The sequence below is a fragment of the Cricetulus griseus genome, chromosome 7 (assembly GCF_003668045.3).
Source record: "Cricetulus griseus strain 17A/GY chromosome 7, alternate assembly CriGri-PICRH-1.0, whole genome shotgun sequence".
In the NCBI taxonomy this organism is placed as follows: domain Eukaryota; kingdom Metazoa; phylum Chordata; class Mammalia; order Rodentia; family Cricetidae; genus Cricetulus; species Cricetulus griseus.
The window spans coordinates 26,513,464-26,539,620 of NC_048600.1; the positions used below are offsets into that span (position 1 = coordinate 26,513,464).

General features: G+C 42.6%; 1 protein-coding gene across 2 annotated transcripts in view; it reads left to right on the forward strand.

Moving 5' to 3' along the window:
* Positions 1–26,157, forward strand: part of Nol10 (nucleolar protein 10) — a 77,355-nt gene that overhangs the window by 552 nt on the left and 50,646 nt on the right. The window contains exons 2-12 of one of the 2 annotated variants that reach the window (XM_027424679.2): positions 987–1,032; positions 3,282–3,380; positions 4,610–4,687; positions 6,899–6,936; positions 8,076–8,212; positions 9,116–9,181; positions 10,560–10,620; positions 12,416–12,501; positions 16,796–16,874; positions 18,252–18,401; positions 22,550–22,616. In XM_027424679.2, the coding sequence (XP_027280480.1) occupies positions 987–1,032; positions 3,282–3,380; positions 4,610–4,687; positions 6,899–6,936; positions 8,076–8,212; positions 9,116–9,181; positions 10,560–10,620; positions 12,416–12,501; positions 16,796–16,874; positions 18,252–18,401; positions 22,550–22,616 (907 nt within the window). The remainder of the gene's footprint in view (positions 1–986; positions 1,033–3,281; positions 3,381–4,609; positions 4,688–6,898; positions 6,937–8,075; positions 8,213–9,115; positions 9,182–10,559; positions 10,621–12,415; positions 12,502–16,795; positions 16,875–18,251; positions 18,402–22,549; positions 22,617–26,157) is intronic. The other variant, XM_035447499.1, reaches the window with a different exon arrangement.

The following is a 26,157-nucleotide window of genomic DNA, read 5'->3' on the forward strand; positions in this document are numbered from 1 at the left end:
AACTGTAGCTGAAATAAATTCGTCCCCAAGTTGCTTCGGTCATCGTGTTTTATCACAGCATGGAAACCTTAAGACAGCTTTGTTCTGCTTGTATTAGGTTCATGTGATAACATGGCATCTAGAAACGATTCTCCATCCTTTAATTGAAACATCATTGCTCAAAATACAGTCAGAACAATATAGTCAAACTCACCACAGAGAGAGAAGGAAAACTCTGGCCCATCCCTTGAGTGTCATCCTGATGCACAGTGCCTCAGTGTGTACTTAATATCTTGAGAGGTGAGTCTGCATGACCAGAGACTCCTAAAGATTATTCTGCCATGTCTACTGAGAATAGTATATTGGCTTTGCCCTTTTAGAAGTGACATATGTAGCCAGGAAGTGGTGGTACACGCTGTTAATCCCAGCACTTGGGAGGCAGAGGCAGGCGGGTCTCTGTGAGTTCCAGGACAGCCAGAACTGTTACACAGAGAAACCATGTCTCAGAAAACAAAAACAAAAAAAATAGCATATATTTATTTTTTTCATTTCTTTGAGGCTCTTAACTTTGAATTTATTAACATTTTGAGCTGGACAATTCCCTGTTGCTGGTGTTGTCTTTTATAGGTTGTTTGCCAGCATCCCTGGCTCATACCCACTAGATACCAGGGTTACACCTACAGTTGTGGTGACAAACTAAATCTTCAAGGATTGCCATAAGCCCTCTGGGGAGCAAAATTGCCCCAGTAGAAACCCATTCACTCAATGTCACTGTAATTGATAAGAGCTTCATCATTGCTGTTCACCCAACTGCTACTCCTAGAACAAAATCTACTTTCAATGAATACGTGAATAAAAACATCACTTCTTATCAAGGGTCAGCTATCAGGCCAGTCATGTATCTGTTCTTAGTCTTTGTAACAAATAGATTTCAGTTGGCACATGATCACATTTATAATCCCAGTGTGTGGGGTGTGTTTTAAAGCACAGCATCTGTTTTTTCCTAGTGGCTTTCTGACAGGAAGAAGAGAGCACTGCAGAAGAAGGATGTCGGTGAGTATTCATGGCGCTTCTGTTCCAGCTGTTAGAGGCCCGAGTGACAGTGTCCTCAGCTGTCTGGCTTCCCGAAGTGGGGTGTGGGAATAAGTTTTTTGACCTTCTCTCTTGGATGTTATTGTCTGTCTGATGCTGTGTAACTTAGTTTCACCTCCCTTCCAAGCTAACGAGTTAGCCTCTCCCAGTTTCATGGATGGCATCAAGGCTCCTGGGTCAGAAACACAGACTTCAGTACTCACAACACCGCACAGATGGCACAGCCATCAGAATGTTTGTCCCAGTTTCCCCTTGTGCCCCTTGAGAGGGCTTCAGCTTGGCTTAGAGGAGGCATGCACTCAGTGAGGAGGAGCCCAGATGTGGGAAGACCACTGCTTTGCTAGCAGCCAGTAAACAGGCCTGCCCTTCTGTCAAAGTTGTCAGCTTCCAGTAACCCCGAGACATGGCTGTGGTAAAAGTGGCTAGACTCTTGCAGGACTGCCACACTAAGCAAGGTGCACAGGAACACAAGAGGCCCAAGGAGGACTGTCTTTCCCAACAGTTCCGTAACTGCTTTGTTCCTAGTGTGTCAGAGTCTTTATCTGTTAGTTGAATCTCTCAGTTTTGCAATAGAGATGATAAACATTTTTTTTTTTGTAAATAAAAGAACTTCACATATAAAATGTCTGAGTGTAAACATTGAGATTGTTTGTAACTTAACTGACTTTGATCACTTTATTTCCACTACATGTTTTCCAGTTCAGGTGCCATAGATGAGAGGAAACTTATCTTCCTGTAGATTTCACTTAACCGAATCTCTAAAAATTGAGCATGGGGAGGTTTCTGGCTGTGAGATTGAGATCTTTTGGCAAGTTTCTTGGAAAAATGGGCCTTATATAGTACTAAAGTCGGTTGAAAATGAGACTTTTAACTCAGGAAGAAACAAAGACTGTTCAGAGCTTACAGATTTGGATTTTATCTGACCTCCCTCTCTTCCAGTGTGCTCTTGTGTAACATAATGGATTCAGATTATTTATGGGAAGGAACTGTTTTCTGACCTGCTCAGGACTAGTAGGTGTCTAGCAATGCAGTGCCAGGCATGCTATCTACCACAGAGCCACACCCCCTCAGGCCTTCTTCCAGTCCTAATATTTAGGTTTCATAAACAAAGCATAAGCTTGTCATAGATAAGCAGTCTTCACAGTAGTCATGTTCATATAGCAACCAGTCAGAATTCTTACGCTGGTAGGAAAGATGTGTTTTTTTTTTTTTTTTTTCTTTTGAGAGTGGGTGTTAGTACTGTGACCCACAGAGGCTATGCGAGGCCTTCCCTTAGCCTGGTCACTCTTCACCAATGAGGGTAGGAGCACACAGGTGAGCATCACCCCAGGCTCTATGCTGATTTCTTTTCTTTCTTTCTTTTTTTCTTTTTTCTTTTTTGTTGTTGTTGTTTGAGACAGGTTTCTCTGTGTAACAGCCTGGGCTGTCCTGGAACTCACTTTGTAGATCAGGCTGGCCTCGAACTCACAGAAGTCTGCCTGCCTCTGTCTCCCAAGTGGTGGGACTAAAAGCACGTACTATCATGCCCATCTTTCCATGCTAATTTCTTACACAAGCTTAAGATTTTGAAGACTTAAGCCCAGGAAACACTGATTTTTGTTTCTGTAGTGACTGATGGTTTAGTGTGTCCTCTGTCCCTCTTTGACCTCATCTTAAAGCTGTGCCTGATTATTATTGTGGGCCTTTCCTTTCCAGTTAAAGAAGATTCCCTTTCTTTCTAAAAAAATGAAAGAAATATATAATTTTCTATTTTTCCGTACCTGAGGCAAACAATTCAAAACATGGAAAGGTTTTGGAGCTTTTCTGTGCATGTGCCACCGGTTTTGTTGCTTTGGGGCCTGTGGTGGGAGCTCCTGGTGGAAGGGACTGTTCACTAAACAGGAAACGAGGAGATGAAACAAACAAGTGTCTGATAGTCTCCTTTTCGGGCATGACTCCAGCGGCCTAAGACCTCACTGGGCTCCATGGCTCAAAAGTTTTACCACCTCCCAATTAAACCATGAGCCCAGGAACCAGACCCTGGGACAGAGGCCTTTGGGGGCATTTCAGATTCAAACTGTTAACAGGAAGGAGCTAAGGAGAAAGCTGGGTGGGTGTGATGGGTTAATTCTCAGGGTTGGGAGTCTTTGGGTTGTAATTGCCTCTCCGGCATGCTCTGTCCTCCCTTGATTCCCATGCTGAACTAGTTTTCCCTGCTTCTCTCTTTGTAGATGTTCGTAGGAGAATTGAACTTATTCAGGACTTTGAAATGCCCACTGTGTGTACCACTATCAAGGTGTCAAAAGATGGACAGTACATTTTAGCAACAGGTAAGCTTCTTTGTGGTTATGGTCTGCTTGTGCTTCATCCATTACAGGATGTGCTCTAGTAGGAGGGGTTTTACCCCAGTATTTCCTTACAAACATTTTCAGACACACACAAATAAATGCTCAAGGGAATTAAATGACCACCTGTTTACCTTCGACCTAAATTCTGCCATGGATAGTTTACTGTGTTTATCTGTCAATAAGTATATATTTTTTTAAATGAGTTTTCAAAGTAGGTCACAGATAGATAGCAGCTTTGCCTTTTTTGTTTGTTTCATTTTGTTTGTTTGTTTTTCAAGATAGGATTTCTCTGTGTAGCTTTGGAGTCTGTCCTGGAACTCACTTCATAGACCATGCTCGTCTTAAACACACAGAGATCCGCCTGTCTCTGCCTCCCGAGAGGGAATGTGCCACCATTGCCCGACTAAAGGTTTAATTGCTTTTAATTTAAAGAGCTATATACACAACTAGTGACTGTCGTGGGACAGTGTGGTTGGTTGCAGAATCCTTCTTGGTGCCTCCCCTCTGGACCTCTCCTGGGAACTCATAGAGGAAGTGGACTTCTGTCTGCTTGCTTTAGTAGCGCTAGTCCTTCCATCTCTGGCTCTGCCACTGTCTTCAACTTTGTCACTCTCCTAGGACTTGTGGCTAAAATAAGTAGGATAAAATTTGTTCTTGAAGATGTAGAAATATAAAGGAAAAACAAACACAGCAGGAGCAAAGGCCCTGCATGTGTTAATAGCTTTTCCTAATGCCTGTCACATACACACACACACACACACCATGGGCTCAAAGACTTGTGCTTTTCTGCTCTGCAAGGGATTGCTGCTGCTTTGGGAAGCAGGATGTCTTCTCTGGCCTAGAGCTTGTGCTTCTGCCTCAGCCTCCTATTTGCTGGGATAATGGGCATACATCACTGTGCTAGGTACATTTTAGAATTTTATTTTTTAAATGAAATCCTAGGTTTTGATGCATGCTAGAAAACAGGATTTCCCGCCCCCCCCCCCCCTAATGTCCTACTTTGCTTTTAAGAATTGATCTTTGTTTTTTCTCATTGCAAGCATGGTACATTTGTCTGAAATGTTTGTGTGGGGCTGCTGTTACAGCTCTTTCTTTGATTTGATGACAACTGTCTTTACCTCAGGACAGAAAGAACATGCACCAGTTCTGTAGGGAGTGACTGTGAAACTGTGTCCTTAGGTTTTGCATCATGTTTAATTTTTTTTTTATAGGAACTTATAAACCTCGGGTTCGGTGTTATGACACCTATCAGTTATCATTGAAGTTTGAAAGGTGCTTGGATTCAGAAGGTAAGAGGCTTTTATATTTATATATCAGATAGCTTTTTATATTTGTTACACTGCTTTGTGAAATGGGAATAGGTTGTGTGGTGGGTTTTGGTTTCTGAAGATTAAGTAGTTAAATATGGTGCTGCACTTGCCAGGCTGTAACCCACACTGGTTGGGTCCTCAGCTCTACTCTGTACAGGGCTGCCCTCAGTGGGTCATAAACAAACTGATACAACCTCCCTGATACTCTCCAATACCTGTAAGATATGTGATGGAAAACCACTTTGAAACCGTATTTCAACTTCCACAAGCATACCAGCGATGGGAAGAATGCCCACTGCACCTTTTGTCACACATGGCCAGAGATTAAGAGCAAAGGAACTTGTTGATCAATCCACTGATAGACCAAGGCTTAAATAAATGTGGTAAACCCACGCCAGGAAATAGGAAGCACACAAAGTTGAGCAGAGCTGCAACACCAGCAACAAGCTCCCAACATGTGCTGTAATGTGGGTGGGTTCTCTCCCTCCACCTCGTGGGTTCTAGGATTGAGCTCAGGTTGTCACACTTGGCAACAAGCACCTTTACCTGCTAAACCACCTCGGCAGCTGCTAAAACCTGTTACAAAAAGAAGTGAGTTCAGAGACCAGAGGTGAGGACTTCAACACCATGCTTATGATCCCAACTCTGTACAGCTAATGGCTGTGGCGTAGCAATGGTGGGGAGATGAGTACAGACATAGCAACTATCTCTAAAGTGCAATTTGGGGATGCTCACATGTCACAGTCTTCTATATTTCATCAGTTAGTCTAGTGTTTAGGATCAAGGGGAAAGAAGTTAATGGGATGCAGTGTTGTGTGATCCCACCCTTTGCTTCTGGAGGACAGTGGGAACTTTGTGTGCCATTCATAACTGCTTATTCTGTTTGGAGGTAAACTTTTTTTTTTTTAATTATTTTATGTGCATTGGTGTTTTGCCTGCATGTATGTCTGTGTGAGGGTGTCAGATCTTGGAGTTACTAAAAGTTGTGAGCTGCCATGTGGGTTCCTGGAATAAAACTCAGGTCCTCTGGAAGAGCAATCAGTGCCCTTACCAGCTGAGCCATCCCTCCAGCCTCTGGAGGTAAACTTTGTGTAGGCAAAAGCTACTATTGCCTCTTTTTCTTTTGTTTTGAGATGGGATTTCTCCTGCAGCCATGGCTGATTGGGAACTCTTCATGTAGACTAGGCTGGCCTCAAACTCACAGAGATCTTCCTTCCTCTGCCTTCCAAGGCATGAACCAGCACATGACTTCCCCAGACAAATACCTTTATTTTTATTTTTATTTTTTTAATTTATTACGTATACACTGTTCTGTCTGCATGTATGCCTGCACACCAGAAGAGGGCATTAGATCTCATTATGGATGGTTATGAGCCACCATGTGATTGCTGGGAATTGAACTCAGGACCTCTGGAAGAACAACCAGTGCTCTTAACCTCTGAGCCATCTCTCCACTCCCCAACAAATACCTTTTTAAAAGCAGTGTTCTTTTTTGTTGTTGTTGTTTTGTTTTTGTTTGTTTGCTTTGGTTTTTCAAGACATGGTTTCTCTGTAGCTTTGGAGCCTGTCCTGGAACTCACTCAGTAGACCAGACTGGTCTCTAATTCACTGAGCTCTGCCTACCTCTGCCTCGAAAGTGGGACTAAAAGTGAGCATCACTGCTGGCTAAATAAGTGCTAAAGGGCCGGGCATTGGTGGTGTATGCTTTTAATACCAGTACTCTGCCTCTGGGAGGCAGAGGCAGGCAGATCTCTCAGTTGGAGACCAGCCTGGTCTACAAGAGCTCAGTGAATTAGAGACCAGTCTGGTCTACTGAGTGAGTTCCAGGACAGCCTCCAAAGCCACAGAGAAACTCTGTCTTGGAAACAACAACAACAACAACAACAACAACAAAAGAAGTGCTAAAGGATGCTTTTTAGTTTCTATTTGAAAGTCTTCAGAACTGTTTAGAACGTCTCAGCAAAGCAGTGGCAAACATTTTTAGGAATCATAGTTTGTAAATTTTCTTTAGTTCTATAAAAAAAATCTAGTGGGAGTTTTCTTCTTGTTTTATGTAGAGGTGGGACAAACACAGCATTTATGTAAAGTTATTCCCCAGTTAAAACCAATTCGAATCCTGAAAGAAGCTTGTGTTTTAGTTAGACCTCTGGATGATAATTGTGGTTTCTTTTTTCTATTACTGTTTTCCAGTGGTCACCTTTGAGATTTTATCTGATGACTATTCAAAGGTATTTACTTTTTATTCTTATTTATATGTGTGTGTGTGTATGAATGAATGCCACATGTGTGCACTTGCCCTTGGAGACCAGATGAAGGCATCAGATTTCCCCAGGTGGTTGTGAGCTGCTGGGTGGGTGCTGGGAGCTGAACTCAGGACTTCTGCAAGAGCTGCAAGTGCTCTCAACTGCTGAGCCATCTCTGCAGCCCTGGAACTTATTTTTCTTATAAGTATTTCTGTTATATTCCCAGTGTTTAATTAAAAATCACTGTGTAGTAATAGATAATTTATCATTTTCTATTGATTTTTGGCCAGGTGCATGTGTGATGTATAGTATCTTTTAAAAAAACATTGGGAGAGAGCGCCTTTGATCAACTAATGCCAAGTTGGTTCTCAGCATCACGGGGCCTTGCCTTTTTTCTAAGGAACTGGTAACAGTTGTCCTTTGTCAGACGTCTGATGGTCACTATCTGTGGTTCTGATGACTGATGTTAGCCCAGGCATGTTTGCCAGGCTGCCTTCATCTCCTTATTTATACGAGATAAGGAAGCTATCAGTTTGTTCAGTTCTTGTAACCCAGTGAGAGCTTGTAGTGTGCACTAGTACAGTTCTGACTGTAGCCAAGCAGACTTCTATCTCCTCTTTTCCTATTTCCATTGGTCCATCTTTCAGCTCTATGGTCATTTTCAGTACTCATAAATTGTCAGGGAAGCCCTTACTTAATCTAAAATGGAAATGTAAAGTGTCACGGTTCCCTTTAGTTATTCACCAGTTACAACCAATTCAACCAAACAGTGTCAAATGTCATGTTGGAAGAAAGTTGAATTTCATACCTGGCATGGCTTTCCCCTCTGGCTTCACTTCCTCCAAATACGAGGTACAGATTAACATTTCAGCTGCAATGGCCGTTTATTCTGGATTTTAGTATGGTGATTTTTTTATACCTTATTTTCTCTAGTACTGATAGATTTGCATTTAATTGATAGATATGCAAGCCTCAGACACACTTCTGTAATGCGCTAAGTGTGAGTGTGCACACATGTGTGTATGAATGCAGAGAGTGAGCAGGGAAGATGCGAGTTTTTCTTGCCTGGTAGTTTTAGTGATACTGAAAGTTAAGCAGACTAACTTTGATTGTTTCCTTTTCAGATCGTCTTCTTGCATAACGACAGATACATTGAATTTCACTCACAATCAGGTTTTTACTACAAAACCAGAATTCCCAAGTTCGGCAGAGACTTCTCTTACCACTACCCATCCTGCGACCTGTACTTCGTTGGTGCTAGGTATTGATCAGTATCTTTCTTCTTCCCACCTCTCACACAGCTAGCTTTGTTCAAATTGTTTGTAGACTTTTATCTGTTTACGTGTCCTTAATAGAGAAAGTGATATGTAATTACTGTGAAAGGAATCCATCTTAGAAAAGAATTAGCAAAAAAAAAAAAAAAAAAAAAAAAGCCAAACTTCATTAGTCTATGTGTTGATACTTAGTGTTTAGTAGGTGGTATTACTGTAATGTTTTAGCACCTGCTATTTTGCTTAATGAGATCTTTTTTAAAGACCTGATTTTAAAATATGCTCATGTCAAGTGTTTAAGCTGGAACCCACACAAGCCTCATAGCTTGTGTGGCCACGTTGCTGCAGTTTACAAGACACCACTGTTTATTTTTCCTTTTGTTCCCTGACTTTTTCTTTCCTCCCAAGTTTATAAAGCCTGCTTTAAGCTTGTTCAGTATTTTGTCATTAATTTCATATGTAGTTGTGGACTTGAGTTAAAAACTATTTCGGGGCCTGGGGACATGGCTCAGTGAGTAAAGTTCTTTCTATACAAGCATGGGGGACCTTACTTCAGATCCTCACTGTAATATAAAGCCAGGCATGGCAGTGTAGGCCAGTAACCCCAGTGTTGAGCTGTGGAGGGAGATCCCCTGGAGCAGGAGTGGCAGGTAGTTGTGCAGTCTAAGGGGGGTGCTGGGGGCTAAACTTGGGCCCCTGCAAGAGTCCCAGCTCTCCACCACCAAGACTTGGCAAATTCTCAAGCAAAGTAAAAATATTTAGAGTAAGGTTTTTATCAGCTTTTCAGAGAGAAGCGATGGCTTACGGGTGATAGTTTTGCATGTGCTTCTGAAGTTTATATTAACTCACAGGAAAATGCTTGTAGTTTACCAGGTTCTCTTTGCTCCTTGCAGCTCTGAAGTGTATAGATTAAATTTAGAGCAAGGGCGGTACCTGAATCCTCTCCAAACGGATGCTGCGTGAGTACTTCAGTCCTGTTGCTGCATTGATTTTGCCCAGGAGATGGAGCCAGAGGCTCGTGTTGTCATCAAATGACCTAGCTGCATCCAACCAGCCTGCTGGGCCGTCATTTAATAGGATATCATGTTCTTAATCATAACTGAAGGGTTGTTCACTTTCTTTCCTTTTTCTAATACTATCAGTCCATCTTGTGTACAAGGCCCTAGGTTTGATGCTCAACAGATAAATAAATGAAGGAATCACGTTTTCTGTTGTTAACAAAAAGATTTGCTAAGAAGATCAGATGATACCTTACAAGTTTAAGTTCTCATACGAAAAGACTTGTAATTTAATCCCAGCACTCAGGAGTCAGAATTGGTAGATCTCTGAGTTCCAGGCCAGCCTGCTCTACATAGCAAGGTTAAGACCAGCCAGGGCTATGTAGAGAAACCCTGTCTTAATATAACAACAATAAAACTTCTGACTGACTTTTAAAATGCTGTTTATTAATTTTAGTTGTAGTATTGTTTTTACCTATGTTTCTTTTTTGAATTCAGCTTTCAGTGACAGCTGGTTCTGGCAGGTCCTGTTCTGTCTCCATGCACTGGGATAGGTGGCCTGCCCAGGGCCTTGCTGCTGCACTGGGATAGGTGGCTTGCTCAGGGCCCTGCAGCTAGGCAGTCATGGAAGCTGAAGTCCTACCCATCTATCTGTACTTACAGTACTAACTTTGCCTTGTCTCTGTGAGAGGATTCCAAGAGAACATGGAATGGTAAAACTTCCAATCTGGCAAGATGGTTTTGTTCTGCCCTGGCTTAAAATACTTTTAATTTTAAAAATTTGTAGCTTCATAATACATTATTGCATAATAAAAAAAAATTACCTGCTCTTCAGCTGCTTAATTTCTTGTCCATAACCTCTGTTATTTATTATGTATCTTTTGTACTCTGGACACTGTTGAACATTTTGTTCTTTAATTTAATCCTCACAATACCCCATTGAGGTAGGTCAAAATTCACTTCAGTGAGTAAGAAAATGAGGCTTTGTTTGCACTCCCAGGTCTTGAGATCACCATAGTGATGGCCTGTGTTCTTAAGAATGCAGCTTTGCCTTGGAGGAAATAGAAGGACCTTTCTTCTTGTAGTGGAATAGTGTTTCAGAGGGAGAGCTCTCCTGTCTGGCATCTGGCAGGTAGTGTTACCCTGTGTATGGGGGTTCTAGTACTGTGAGCCAAGACTTAACTCACCCATGCCTCTATGCATTTCATGTGGGTGAGAGCCTGCATGGTGTCTGTCCACAGCGTTTGGGGGGGCTACAGACTTAGAAGGTTGATTGGGTGCCTCTTCCCTGAACTAGATGCTCCCTAACACTTCTTTCCTGTTTGCTTTACTATTTCAGGGAGAACAATGTTTGTGACATAAATGCCGTGCATGGCTTGTTTGCCACAGGAACAATAGAGGTTAGCACCTGTTGACTTCATTTTTGTAGATGTGTTTTCATTTGTTTGCAGTTCCATTTTTTTTTTTTTGCTTTAAAAACTTTTGTTTTACATTTATTTATTTTGTATGCGTGTGTATTTTATGTGAACATGTGCCACAATGCTTACGTAGAGATAAGAAGGCAACTTACTGGAGTTGATTTTCTTCTTTCGTATGCATCCTGGCGATTGAACTCAGACTGTCATGCTTGGCATCGAGTTCCCCTACCTGCTGAGCCACCTTGCCAGACCTGCAGTTCCATTTTTATTCAGAAATGAATTTCTTGGGGCTGGAGACATGGTTCAGCAGTTACAAGTGTGTATTGCTCTTGTAGAGGACCCAGATTTGGTTTCTACCTCCCAGGTAGGGCAGCTCACAACTGCCTATGACTCAGGCTCTGGGGGAATCTGACACCATCTTCTGGTCTCTTTGGGCATATGCACCCACAGGCTCATACCTATACACAGACATACACATGTATGTAATTGAAAATAGAGACCAGCCTAGCATTGTGAGACCTAGGTTTGGTCCCTAACTGTGCCTAAATCAGTGAGCCAGGCAATTAGGCAAGCCAATAATTAATCAATCCTCAGCGTTTAATTTCTGAAAAAAAAAATTTATATCTTTAGAAATGTTAAAAACAGCCAGGCAGCAGTGGCACTAAAGAGGCAGAGGCAGGTGGGATTTCTGTGAGTTCAAGGCCCACCTGGTCTACATACTGAGTTCCAGGATAGCCAAGGCTATACAGAGAAACCTGTCTTAAGAAAACAAAACAATACATGGAGGCAGAATGTTGTAAACATAATAAATAAATAATTAAAAACAAAACAAAACAGAACAACAACAAAAAGAAAAAGGTTGAAAATGTTCAGGGATTGCATTCTACACCCTCCCTTTTTTATATAAAAATATTATATTTAAAAAATGTTTTCTGAGCCATTTAAAAATAAGCCATGGATATTATAACATTTTATGCCTTGGATATTTAAAGTATAATTCTTAAAAATAAAGATTCAGGGGGCTGGAGAGATGGCTTAGAGGTTAAGAGCACTGGCTGCTCTTGCAGAGGAACCGGGTTCATTTCCCAGCACCTACATGATAGCTCCCAATTGTCTGTAACTCCAGTTCCAGGGGTTCCAGCATGTTCATGTGCATGTAGGCAATAAATAAATGATTTTTAAAAAATGATTCAAGCCGAGAATGTTAGATCATACCCCAGCACTGGATATTAGAGAATCAGAAGTTGGCTGATTCTTGGCTACACAATGAGTGCCAGACTAATCTTGGCTATAAGTCCTCATAAAAGAGTACAAAGTAATACAGATTAAAGTAAAGACTCAAATATCCTATCGTCATAGCTACCCAGGAGGCTGATACAGGAAGATCACTTGAGCCCAGGAAGTGGAGCTAGCCTGGACAACAGTAAGGTCCTTATTCACACAAACAGACGAAACCATAAAATCATATTACTTTTATTATTATTAAGAAATTTAACATTGATATGATGACTTGTATAAAATACAAATGTCTTCATTGCTCCTTCTGTCCATAGGAGCCAATCCAAGGTTCATGTGCATAGTTGGGACTTTTTCATTACTAGTTTTCTTAATTATGAAAGTAACTCACCTCTCAGCAGAACATGACAGTGCCAAAATTATAGGATAAAAGCTAAGCTTTGATTCTTCGTGAAATTAGTGGCAATAAATCTTATTTTGGTAAATGTTTGAAATTTTTCTAGTAGCAGCTTTCACTTAAAATTGTTTTTTCCTTGTTTAGGGTCGAGTGGAATGCTGGGATCCAAGAGTAAGAAAAAGAGTCGGAGTGTTGGACTGTGCATTAAATAGTGTCACAGCAGATTCAGAGTAAGTAGCAATCAATTGCAGTCTGTCAATCAACCTTCTGATTTAAGTCAGCATGTCAGTGTGACATTAACTGTTAGAGGATGGAACTCTTTGTGGCTCACATCTGAAACTGGTATCTGTGATTGTTGTGACTAAAAGTTCTTCCTGTGAAGTGGTTGGCAAGCCAGGCAGATGACTCTCTACAACACTGCATAGAGTGGCACGTTTCTTTGGTTGCTGTGGGATTTGTCAAGTCTGTTGTAAGAACTGATATTTCAGTTCTGCAGGATCAGTGATTGGGTGGGACCTGTTACTTCAGTTAGCAGATTGGAAAGTGTTTGAATGCCCTGGTAGAGGGAAGCAAGTGATGATTTTTTTGTTGTTGTTCTTGTTGGTCTAATTCCTACACTTAAACATTTAGGGAGTGGTACATTCTTGGAGAGAGAAAACCTGTAACACAGTAGTGGATTGAATTAAATCAGAGGAAAGCATCTTTGTGTAGGCTGGCTTCACAGGCTGGCACCACTGCCCTATGTTTGCTGTGGGATGTATAGGCAGATCATCCACCCTCAGGCAGATCCTTGCCCTGGGCTTGTCTGCTGCAATCAGTTGAGAAATGCCTTCCTCTGGGCTCATGGTATTCACCATCCTATGCTTCCCCAGTACATCCTCTTGTACTTCAGAGAGGATTGACACACCCTCTGTTGACATGCCATGTGGGAGGGTGAAGTGTCTGATGGTCACAGGCTGCAGTGACACCAAGCACCCTTTAAAGAATGGCAGAGTTTTCCTACCTTTAGGGTGAGCATTCATGATTCCTTTGAAAAATCTGTTATATGGAATTTTGGTCTCAAAACATTAAAAATGACTCAGCTGATGCAGCTGGGAGTATTCAAGGCTGTGGAGTGTGCAAGGCTGCAGGTTCAATTCTCAGTACCGTAGTTTTTTTGGAAAACAAACCAAGAAGAGCAGAATTAGAAAGATATGTATTTGTAAATATATAAATCTTACTCTGTATGTTAAAAAAATTTTAAAGCAAACATCTGTAGGAGTCACTGATACTATATCTTAAGGCTATTTACTTCAAATAGAAATGCAGTGACTATCGGAGATGTGATACTAGACAATCTAGTAGGAGAGTTGTGGAAAAAGTCATCTAAATTTGGTGTTTAGAAATATGGAAACACTTTTTTTTTTTTTTTTTTTTTTTGGTTTATCAAGACAGGGTTTCTCTATGTAACATCTCTGGCTGTCCTGGAACTCACTCTGTAGACCAGGCTGGCCTTGAATTGGGAAACTCACCTATCTCTGCCTCCCCTGTACTGGGATTAAAGGCATGGGTCACCACATCTGGCTGAAATATATAATTTTTAAAAATAAAATTGACTCCCAGGACACCTAGTGTTGTTGTTATACAGAGAAACCTTGTCTTGGAAAAAAATTAATTAAAAAAAATTGACTCACATTTTGCACTGAATTCTTCTGTCCTTTAGAGGTAAGGCATTTTCAGCTGTTGAGGTGTATAGTATATCAAGACAGGGTGTCTCTGTGTAACAGCCTTGACTTTCCTGGATCTTACTCTGTAGACCAGGCTAGCCTTGAACTCACAGAGATCCGTCTGCCTATTTCTCTGGAGTGCTGGGATCAAAGGTGTGCACCACCACGCCCGACTTTCTTTTTCTTTTTTTATATTAAGAACTTGTTTAGTTTTGAGACAAACTCTTGTAGCTTCAGGCTGGTCTCCAACTCACTGAGTAGCTGAGAATGGCCTTGAACTCCCAATGCTCTCCCTGTCTAGTGCTGGGATTGTACCACCTCACCCTACCATAGCACTTTATATTTGCCAGAGACTTTGATGAGTTCTCTACATACCGAAAGATGTTTTTGTTGGGTACTTTAACTTGATGTGCTTTGTAGAAGGAAACTCTTCATTAGTAGCATGCTGAGTGTTTGGCTTTTGAGAATTATGTTTCAGAAGCATGTTCATGTAGGGAAGGGTCTATAAATATACATTTTCAGATACACCTTTCACTGTGAAAGAAAAACCACAGTTGGCAGAGAGTTTCATTACATATTTGTCACCTGTTTATAAAAGGACAATCACTTTGCATGTGAATAGTTATGGGAAAAACAACCAGAGGTATACCAAAATGTTAAAAACAGGTTTTTCTTTTTCTGCTGATTAAGTTCCAAATTTGTATTTTATCATTTATATAAAGATTTATTTTTATTTGTGTGTGTGTGTGTGTGTGTGTGTGTGTGTGTGTGTGTGTGTGTGTGTGTGTACTTGCACTTGAAGGCCAGAAGAGGGTGTTGGATCCTCTGAAACTGGAGTTATGGATGGTTGTGAGCCACTATCGGTGTTCTGGGAAATTAAACCTTGGTCTCTAGACGAGCAGCCAGTGTTCTTAACCACTGACCTGTCTATCTAGCCCCTGTATTTTATTTTTTTTATGTTTAGCTTTATGTTTCTCCTACAAACCTTGTAGCTTTTCTGTCACTTCTGTTACTTACTAAGTTCTAGAAGGTGAAGAAGATATAATCATTGGACAGAGGGGAGGCTGTTGGTCTTTTCTGTAAGTGATTGATGTGTCTACCTAAGGAAGTCCATAGACTCACCTGAAAACCAGGAAGAACTAATATGACAATTACATAAGCTGGTTAGGAAATAAATGTGCATAAGTCAGTGAATTTGCTATTTATTAGCAGCACCACAGTAGAGGAGGTGGTAGACCAGAGTTCTCATAACATAAACTGTACAATTACTGAAGGCTTCATTTACCTGAAGAAAGTGATAAAATGACATTACAAAATAAACATTGGTGAAGTAAGAAAATACTTCTGTATGAAAATTATTCTAAAGTTTATTTTGAAGAATAGGTGACAGAATCTTTGTGGACCAGAAAATCCCTTTTCAACTGCTGCTCAGTGCAGCTCCAGGCTGAGGCTTTAGGTGGCAGGAGAGCCTTGATGATGCTCTGAGTATCAGTCTGGCCTGGAGTTGTGACCAGCCACATGAGGCCCATGAGGACTGAAAGCATAACTGTTGTCCACTTCTTTTTGTGAGATGTGATCTCACCATGTAGCCCTACTTCAGCCTCCTGAGTGCTGTGGTTACAGGCATGCGTCACCATGGTTACTTCTGACCTAATGTCTCTTGTTTTCCCACCTTAGTCTTTTGGTGGTAGTGTTCATAGATGGTGTGTAAGAGTTGTGTTCTAGAATTGTAGCCATACATTTGTTCTACCTTCAGTACTTTAGAGATCGTAGGGTCTTTATGTGGGTATTAATCTTTTATTTTAGATGGATGAAATTGATCAATTTCATTTTTTAAACACTTTTAAATTATGGGTATATGTGTATGTGCCCATGAGTGCAGGTGCCTGCAGAGATCAAAGGTGTCAGATCCCCTGGAACTGGAGTTATAGGGGGTTGCAAGACACCTGACATGGGTGCTGGGACTTGAACTTGGGTCCTCTGCAAGATCATTATATGTTCTTAACCACTAAGCCATCTCTTCCTGCCTCAGTGAAGCTGGTTTTACATCAGAAGTCCCAGGATAAGTTGTTTCCCTGAGTAAAGATGGGGATGTTTGGGGACTGGGGGAGATGGCTAGCTATACAAGGCATGACTCAGTTCAGATCCCAGGATTCATGTAAGCCCATCACAGCAGCCACGCATATGTAATCCTAGAGCTGGAGAAGCACAAACGAGAAGATCCCTGGAGGTTCCTGACTAGCAAGCTCCAGAATTACCAAATATCCTATTTCAAAAGTGCAATGGATTGAAGTTGAGGAAGATAACTGATATTGATCTCTGGCTCACATACATGAACATGCACTCATACTTGAGTGTGAGCTCTTGTGCGCGCGCGCGCACACACACACACACACACACACACACAAAGATGTTTCTAAAAACAATTTTCTATTATCTGAACAGAATGGTAGGTAAAGGTGGGTTAGGGGATTACATTTGTATGTGAAGTGTCTTTTTATTATAAAAGTTTGGATGCTGCCAGGCACTGGTGTTGCACACCTTTAATCCTAGCACTTGGGAGGCAGAGGCAGGAGATATCTTGTGAGTTTGAGGCCAGCCTGGTCTATAAGAGCTAGGTCCAGGACAGCCTCCAAAGCTACACAGAGAAACCCTGTCTCGGAAAAACCAAAAAAAAAAAAGTTTGGATGCAGTTAGACTGTAAACAAATAGTTGGATATATGATTTTCCTTGTCAGATTTGAAGAGAAGATAAATGATGAATCTGTTATATAGTAAAAGGTTTGGTCACATAGTCACAGAGAACATTTGTCTTCCAGGATAAACAGCTTGCCCACCATCTCTGCATTGAAGTTTAACGGCGCCTTGACTATGGCAGTTGGAACATCCACAGGGCAGGTAAATACGTTCAAGGTGGAAACTTTACATGTAAGCCAGTGTTTTGGATATGTATTGGGAGACACATACTTGGGACAGGGAGTGAGGCTGTTCTCTTTTGGCTAGAGTGGAGAGAGTGTTCCGGAAAGCCAGACCCAGACCCTTCTAGAGCACCTGGGGAGATTGGTTTAGGTCCTTTGCAACTGGAGTTGAAGTGTGTGTGTGTGTGTGTGTGTGTGTGTGTGTGTGTGTGTGTGTGTGTGTGTGTGTGTTGTGTGTGTGTGTGTGTGTGTGTGTGTGTGGAGTTGAAGTCTGTGTGTGTGTGTGTGTATGTGATAGTTTGATTTTTCCAAGCTGTTTCTCTGTAACAGCCCTGGCTGTCCTAGAACTTGCTTTGTAGACGAGGCTAGCCTCGAACTCATAGAGATCCATCTACTTCTGCCTCCCCAATGCTGACATTAAAGGCATGTACCACCATACCAACTCAAAGTGCCTTTTTTTCCCAGGTAGTCCTTAGAATTCATCCTACAATGTCCACTGAATTTACCATCATCTTTCCAGTCTTTTCTAAGCCTCTCCTTCCTTCTGCACCCTTTTAAGTTGTCTGACCACAAAGAGATTGGAGATAGCCTGTAAGAGATTTACTGCCTCTCATCCAGGACTAGAGGGCACCTGTTATCTGAGATGGAAAAACCCAACTTTCCGGGCTCCCTGACTCTAATGATGGAAGTCAGGTGAGAGTCTCCCAAAATCGAAGCCTTGCCACTGCCTCCTATCTTGGACCTGCCAGGTCCTTTCCTACTGAGGAATGCTGTGGCTGCATTCTCTCTCACATCACTTGTGCAGCAGCACCTGCTGTGTCCTAGGCCATCATATAGACTTGCTAATTAAAAAGTGAAACACTTAACGAACTTCTGTTCCTTTCTTAGTGTAGATCAGTAATTATCAAATCAGGGCACCTAAAAACTACTCCTGGGTTGAAGTTCTAAAACTGTACTCCGAGGGCTGACTTGAGTTCATAGAAGGTTATGAAACATGTAGCACTCATTATTCCATGCTTTCTTTCTTTATTTATTTATTTATTTATTTATTTATTTATTTATTTATTTCTGAGACCTTTTCCTGTAGCGCAGGTTGGCTTCAAACTCCATATGTAGCCAAGAATGACCTTGGATTCCCGATTAATTCTCTTGCCTCCATATCCTAGGGTGCTGAGGTTACCGGCATGTGCTACCATGCCTGGCTTTTGGTGTGCTAGGGAGTGAACTGGGGTCCCTGTACTTGTTTGGTCAGAACTCTCCTAGCTGAGCCATCTCCCCAGCTCCCAGCATTCCTACTTTTAAGTGTGTTGTTTTGAAAACTGCTTGTTTGACTAGAATGAACTATTTTCTCTTTTAGGTATTGCTGTATGATCTTCGCTCAGACAAGCCATTGCTAGTTAAGGATCACCAGTACGGGCTTCCCATTAAGTCAGTTCATTTCCAGGATTCATTAGATTTGGTCTTGTCTTCAGACTCCAGAATTGTCAAAATGTGGAACAGGAACTCCGTACGTACTTTCTGTTGAAAGTGCTCTCCATTTTCTTTGCCTCTTCCCAGTGTTTAGCTTCTTATGGTTGTGTTTTGAAGGCTTTTGTGGGGTTTTGAGAAAGGGTGCTGGGAACCGGCAGGGCACATCTGTTCTCAGGTAAAGCTGACATGAGTCTGTCTGCAGTTAAGGAACATCCCCCTTGGCTAGCCCTGGCTGGTGTGCTTTTCACTCATTTATGTGTACTTGTGCTGTCTTGTGCACGAGGAAGTCAGAGGTCAATTTGGGGGATTGAACTCAGGTCATCAGGCTTGGCAGCAAGGGTCTGTACCCTGTCAACCAGCTTGCCAGGCCCCTGGCATGCATTGTAGAAGTATGTTAGATGGAGAAAAACCATTGTGAAAGAGAATCTGAAGAGGCCCCCTCTTTATCTCATTGTCGCCTGTGAAGGTGTGTGGCTGTATCGAACATGGGGATCAGAAGGCAGCTTGGATGTTTGTTCCTCTACCATGGGTTCCAGGGAGTGATGCAGGACCTCAGGGTGGCACAGAACTTTGACTTGCTGAGTCATCTTGCCTGCTCCATCCTGAGAGCCAGAGGCAGAGTTCTGGGGCCTGCTAGTTGTCTTTCCATGCCTGTATCACTGTGTGACCCAGGTTCATAGCACCTCGAATAAGTAGGGTTAGAGATGTCACCTGTACAGTAATTTCGTATGTTAGTCAGTCTGACTGTCTTTGGTGCTGGTACTAGAATTGAGCCCAGGGCTTGTGTGTGCTTAGCAAACACCGTACCACTGAGTTACATCCTCAGTGTACTATTTACCTTTTATTTCAAGAGAGGGTTTTGGTAATGAGTAATATTTCCTTAAGGATATTTGGATGCTAGGCAGTGGTGATGCACACCTTTAGTTTGAGGCCAGCCTGGTCTATAGAACAAGTTCCAGGACAGCCAGAGCTATGCAGAGAAACTCTATCTCAAAAAAAAATAAAAATAAAAAAAAATAAAAAAATAAAAAAGAAACAAAAGAAAGAAAAAGAAAAAAGAAAGAGCGAGAGAGAGAGAAATGGTGTTTCCCCTCAACTCCAACTGTTAAAAGTAACATACTTCTGCATTGCTAATTTTAATCTACCTTCTTTCCTTTTTTCCCATTAATTTAACAGTTTTTTTGTTTGTTTTCGGCAGGGTTTCATATAGCTCAGGGTAGCATGAAAATTGCTATGGGTGACTTTTAACTCCTGATCTGTCAGACGGGCCTCTAGAGTACGATTGTAGTGTGTTCCACCATGCCTAGGCTTCCCTGCTCCTCCCATTTTAAAACCTATGTATCAGGTGGCTATGTGATGGCTCTTGCCTGTCATCTCAGTTCTTAGGAGGTAAGGTAGGAAAATCAACTTCAAGACCAGCCTGGGCTAGAGTAAGACTCTGTCTCAAAGCCATTTTGAGAGGATTGAAGGTAGTTTTATTATGTCAGTAAAACAAATTCAGTACAGCAATTGCTTCTGTTACTCTCTTTTTAAAAATTAAAAAGTATATTAAAGTTTTATTCATGTATATGCAGGTGTATCTGTGTTTCTGCCACGATGTTCAGGTGACCCCCTTGGAACAGGAATTAGAGGCATTTGTGAGCTACCTAATCAGGGTGGTGGGAACAGAACTCAGGTTCTTTGGAAGAGCAATAAGTGCCCTTAACTGCTGAGCCATCTCTCCAGCCCTATAACACTTAATGATTTTGTTTTCAATATATAGACACTTAATTCAATTGCTAAAATGTGTTCATTTAAAAACAATCCTGAGATGGTCCTGGGCAGAGGGCCCATGCCCTCCCTCTGTACTCACTTCCTAGAGCAGGTGCTGGGTCCTATGGACACCTGCTGTGTTTGGGGCAGAGGGCAGAGTCACAGTCCAGCCACCGGTCACTCTGGCTTTTCTAGCCAGTACTTTAGGTTTTTTTTTTTTTTTTTTTTTTTAATTTTTGTATTTTTGGAGCTGGCTCAGTGATTAAGAGCACCAGCTGCTCTTCCAGAGGACCCAGGTTCAATTCCCAGCTTGTCAACTCACAACTTTCTGCTAAAGGGTCAGACGCCCTCTTCTGGACCCCCCCAAGCACTGCATGCACATGTTGTATAGTCATACATTCAGGTTAACACTCATACGCATAAAAATGAGTTCTCGAGATTTTATTTTTAAGTTTTGCATTTTTATCTCCAGAGGTGGTGACCTTATTTTCTGTAATCTTCTGGCTCCATCTTGGTGTTCACAGCCCTTCTTGAGATGTAGCCGTTCCAGTGACTGATGAGAGGTAGACCAGCTTACAGTATTTCTGAATTCTTGGAAATATTACCCTGATGCTTGCAGGGGCATTGATTATGTTTCTGCTTTGTAGAATTTGAGTTTGAGGGGTTTGAGGATTCTTGGGGGACTTGGCATATCTTGGATGAATAGTTTTTCTGGCAATCCTAACTAATGGAAAAACTATTTAACTGGTAGGGCGTGTTGCCTGTAACTTCACCACTTAAGAGGCTGACTGAAGCAGGAAGACCAAGAGTTTGAGGTCAACTTGAACTATGCAATGAGATCCTGGATCTAATAATAATAATAATAATAATAATAATAATAATAAAAAGCCTGCTGCTTGTTTTTAATTGTGCATACATTTTATTTACTTGCCTGGAACTCACTATGTAACTCAGGCCAGCCTCAAACTCACCATCCTACCTCCACTTTCTGAATGCTGGGATTATAGCTATGTGCTACCACAGCTGGCTCTTACTTCTGAAAACTCTCCAGAGACTGTAAAGGTGTCCCTTGATTTGGCTTCCATCCCACCTAAGCTAGTGATGGATTCAGTTTGGATATGTCCTTCCAGACCCCTGTGTTCCAGGATTCTGTGACCTGTGGAGCCTTTTGTCTCTTTTGTTCTGTGTGCTTCATGCGTTTGTCATCCATGCCATTATAGTGTTCCCTGTCTTTTCCTTACCCTCTCCTTCCCTCTTGAGTGGCAGATAGCTGGATGAGTTTCACTGCCCTGATGAGCAAGAACTTGGCTACCGTTTTTTCATGAACCATGAAATAACCACCCTGCCTGGGCTTCAGCTCCACCCACCTATGCCCTGGCAGTACCACATCCTGGTGTTAGTCTTCTGGACATGACTTATGGCTGCAAGAGCTGGCAGAACTTGTCAGCATCCACACTTGAAGACATCACGCCTTAATTACAGCAATCAATTTTTATTTTGGCACTTTTTGTTTAAGACAAAATGCTTCCTCTTGACTAACAGATTACCCAACTCTGCGTGATCTTTTCTTGTTTATCTTCTTGTCTTCTTCACACCTACCCCCTTCTGTGTCTTTCTTCTCTCTCTCTTATTTTTTTTTTTAACTTATTTTTTCAGAGAGAGGGTTTCTCTGTATAGCTTTGGAGCCTGTCCCGGAATTGGCTCTGTAGGCCAGGCTGGCCTCAAACTAAAAAAGATCCATTTGCCTCTGCCTCCTAAGTGCTGGGATTAAAGGCATGCACCATTACCGCCTGGCCCCTTCTCTCTATTTTTAATAATGGTACAGTAGACTGCTCCCCACCTTTACAGTAGAATGTTTTAGCCTTCTCAGTGTAGTGACTGGAACTTTGTGTCCACAGGGTCCCCTGTTGTACTTCATTGCCTTTTGGGTTTTGGTAATGCTGCTGCACAGTTCACCTCTAACTCTGTCATCTTCTGCTGTACACCGGCATCTCTAAGACATTTAGTCTTCTGTTTTGTTTTGAAGAGCTCAACTTTGCCACAGTTTCTTCATTTCTTTTTTGTTTGTTTTGTTTTGTTTTTTGGTTTTTTTTGAGACAGGGCTTCTCTGTGGCTTTGGAGGCTGTCCTGGAACTAGCTCTTGTAGACCAGACCAGGCTAGCCTCGAACTCACAGAGATCCACCAGCCTCTGCCTCCTGAGTGCTGGGATCAAAGGCACCACCACGACCCAGCCAGTTTCTTCATTTCTAAAATGAGAATATTTGATATGCTGATAAAACAAATTAAGATTTTTGAGTATAATTTCTTTCAGTTGGGTTATTTCTTTTATATTGCACTAGGTGGGTTGTGTCTCCATTTTATTTTCCTTATTTGACATTGCTATAAAGCTGTCTTTGATGATCTCAGTAATTCATGTTTGCTTGCTGTTTTAGGGGAAAATATTTACTTCATTGGAGCCGGAACATGACCTGAACGATGTTTGCCTCTATCCCAACTCAGGTAGGCATTGGAGTTTTAAGCTGCATTTGCATCCTAAGTTCACATTTGGCCTGGTCAGGACAGTTCTTGAGTTTTCACTCACTTGGAAGAGGTTAAGAGCAGGAAGTGGTGAGGATGATTCAGAAAGGGGCACTCTTCATGACTCAGTGCTCAGCCCGCCTAGCTCTGAGTAGAAAAAAAGTGTAGGTAGGTGGCAGGTGAAGAGCTATTTTGGTGTATTCTTTTATGTGATTAGTAATATCATGTGGAAATTGAGGTCAGGGATTTGGAGGAGGCTACAGTCACCTGTTAATACAGATGGCTATATCACCTGGTAATATAGATGGTTATAAAGGTTTGGGATATTCTGCATCATGTACTGCTCAGCAAATTATATGATGGGTTTCAGAATCCAGGAACACACTCAGGGCAGATCCCGAATGCGGTCTGAGAGAGTGAGAACCCTCCCTGTCTCGGGCTGTGTCCTCTGAGGATAGGCACACACAATTCTGCTGACAGGAATGTGTCGTCATGCACGTGGAGGCAGTCCGAGCCAGAGCCACAGAGGCCAGACAGAGGAGGCTGTCAGGGACTTACATGGAGGGCATTTATTGAATGGGACGAGAATGGCTTTGTGGGTGAGGTGATTCACTGTGCAGATAACATCAGAAGAGTAACAAGGAGGGCTATGGCAGGGCCGAAGTGGCCTGAGTACTTGGGCTCCATCTGTCATCAGAGGGCCCACATAGATGAAGGTGGGCTGGCTTGGAACTGCAGTGCCTAGGAAGTAGTGTTCTGAATTGAGGTAGCAAGCACATGTGACATCTATGTATCAAACAGTGACTGGAGAGACCTAGTGTCTGTTTGCCACAGGCCAGCACCCGGAGCCACCTGATGCACCATAACATAACTGATGCAGCAGGCCCTGCACTGACCACAGGCCAGCACCCAGAGCCACCTAGTGTACCATAGCATATGTGGTCTCTGGGTAAGCAGGTGTGCTGAGAGAATATTCTTAGACAAGTATACAGATGGATCATTGAGGAAGTGGGAGTGGATGTGATCATCACGGGATGTGTGAGACTGTAGATAGCAGGAGCCCATCTGTTAAGAGCAATGGGGAGAAAGCCAGTGGAGAAACTTCATAGGACTGGATACAATAGGGAAGCACGGGCATTCTGACCATGTGGTAGAATCTGAGGCAGTCTGTGCTTGCAGCTGGGGCCTGGAGGAAAGAGCAGACTCTGCCATTTTCAGTCAGAGTGCAGAAATGGAAGGCTGTCATTTACTTACTGTAACCTTGTAGTCAGTGACCCCCAATGAGTTTATTTTATTTATTTATTTATTTATTTATTTATTTATTTATTTTTGTGTGTGTGTGTGTGTGTGTGTGTGTGTGTGTGTGAGAGAGAGAGAGAGAGGAGAGAGAGAGAGAGAGAGAGAGAGAGAGAGAGAGATGAGAGAGAGATGAGAGAGAGATGAGAGTCTCCCTATGTGTTTCAGCAGCATCCCTGTAGCACAACTTGTAGCCCAGCCTGGCTTCAAACTCAGGCTTTTCCTTCTGGGTACTAGGGTTGTAGCGGGCGACACCACAGTTGGCTCTGCTTTCTTTCTTGCTCCATGAGAGGTCATAGCAGTTGTGTAATAACCAGGGTTACTCACCTGGCTGGTATATGGCCTGGCCTTGGCTAGAATCTTCTGAAAGGGACTCTAGTTACATGTTACTAGGGAGGGGAGGTGGGCAATGGAGGACTCTGTCATTTGCATGCCATCTGTAAAAATGGCAGGGTCTTGTGTGGTTGGATGTGAAGTCACTTCTACAGAGGTGAGGGACTAGTAGAGGAAGGTGCTGAGGTCCTAGGTGAGGTATTGAAATGACCTAACATGGGTTCTGGGCTACTCAGTGAGGGAGGGAGGGAGGAGAGAGAGGCTGGCAGGGGAGGGGCAGTCTGAAAGGGTGTATACCACACACCATGTTATCCCCCGCTTCTTCATTTGTAAGGTCAGGCCAATGTTTGTCCCTTGCTCTTCCAGGTGTCATGTAGCTTGTTTACTGTCCTGTTCTGGACCTAGAGTAGCAGTGAAGGATTGATTGATTGAGCTTAGCAGTGAGGTCCCCAACTTGATGGAACTTAGGCCACTAGCTCTATGGAGTGTGCCAGGTATGGTGGCACATACCTTTAATCTCAGCACTTGGGAGGCAGAGGCAGGTGATTGTCTTGAGTTTGAGGCTACCTGGTCTACAGACCTAGTTCCAGGACAGCCATGACTAGAGAAATTCTCCTGTCTTTTGAAAAATCAAGAAAGAAGAAGAATCACGGACAAGCCTCACACCAGACTGCCCCGCCTGTCAGATCTCCTTCCAGCAGGTCACTCATGTGGGAGGATAAAGTTGGTTTGGTGTGTTGGGGAATCTCCTTTACCATGTGTGGTTTGGATGAGGAATGGCTTTTTCTGTCAAATGACTTACAAGAAGCAAAGCAGTTAGGTGTGCACCAGCCAAGCCAGTAATTGTTTCATGAGACCATGGTGCAGTCAGATGCTGGCCTCGGCCCACTGACTTGGGCCCCTTGCTGTGCTCAGAGGCTGTGTTCTGTCCTTGCTTTACCGTATGTGCTCTTCCTCTCTGCTCTGTGCTGTGGTCTTTATCACCAGGTGTTTAATCGTAGTTTAGAAAAGCTAAAAGCCCCTTTTCATATGTCCACATACTCATTTTTGGAATAATTAGAGCCTAATCATGACACTTGTATAGTAATGTTTCTCTATTTGCAAGGCAGCTCCAAATATTGAGAAGTGATTTTGCCTTCCTGGCTCATTTCCTGGTCCTTGTCTGGCTCCTCTAGCAGCCCCTTGCACAGCTTCCATGTACCAAGCAGCCATTCTGCATAGGTCAGAGCACTGTCAGGCAACCCAGCTCTGGGACCTGGTGTGCATGGCTCGATGGCACATGTCCGAGTCCCACCCCAGCCTGTAAAGGCAGATTAGAGGTTCAGAGCCATTGGTAGGAAGAGAAGAAGGTGATCTTTGGACTTGAGAAAGACCCACTTTAGGCTTAGTTCTGCCCATTATGCCCCTTGGCTTTCTCACGGGCCATACAGAGCTGCAGGACCACCTAGACTGTATAAAATGCCAACTCCCTTTCCATCTCCCTCAGTGTCCTCCAGCAGAGAATTGCATGACACACAGCCACTGGCATTTGCACACGGAGCCTCACACAGCGGTCTTACTGCTCCCTGTGTCAGTGAGAAGCTGATCAGACAGTTGTGTTCCTGCTGTCCCTCTTCCCAGAATGTCTGTCCTGGCCCATTCAGAGTGTGACTAAAGCTGTGTGTTTCACTGTGGTGCTTTTTAAACACCGTTGACCAGCTGGCTAACCAGTCTGCCTGCCTTCCTTTCTTTCTGTGCTTTTCACCTTTGAACCCTTGCAGATCGGCACTTTTGTGCAGTACAGTGAAGATGAATTACTAGGAAAATGATCACACATGGGGATAACACTGCTGTGGTTTTTTTTTTTTTTTTTTTTTTTTTTTTTTTTTTTTTTTTTTTTTTTTTTGTCCTTTTT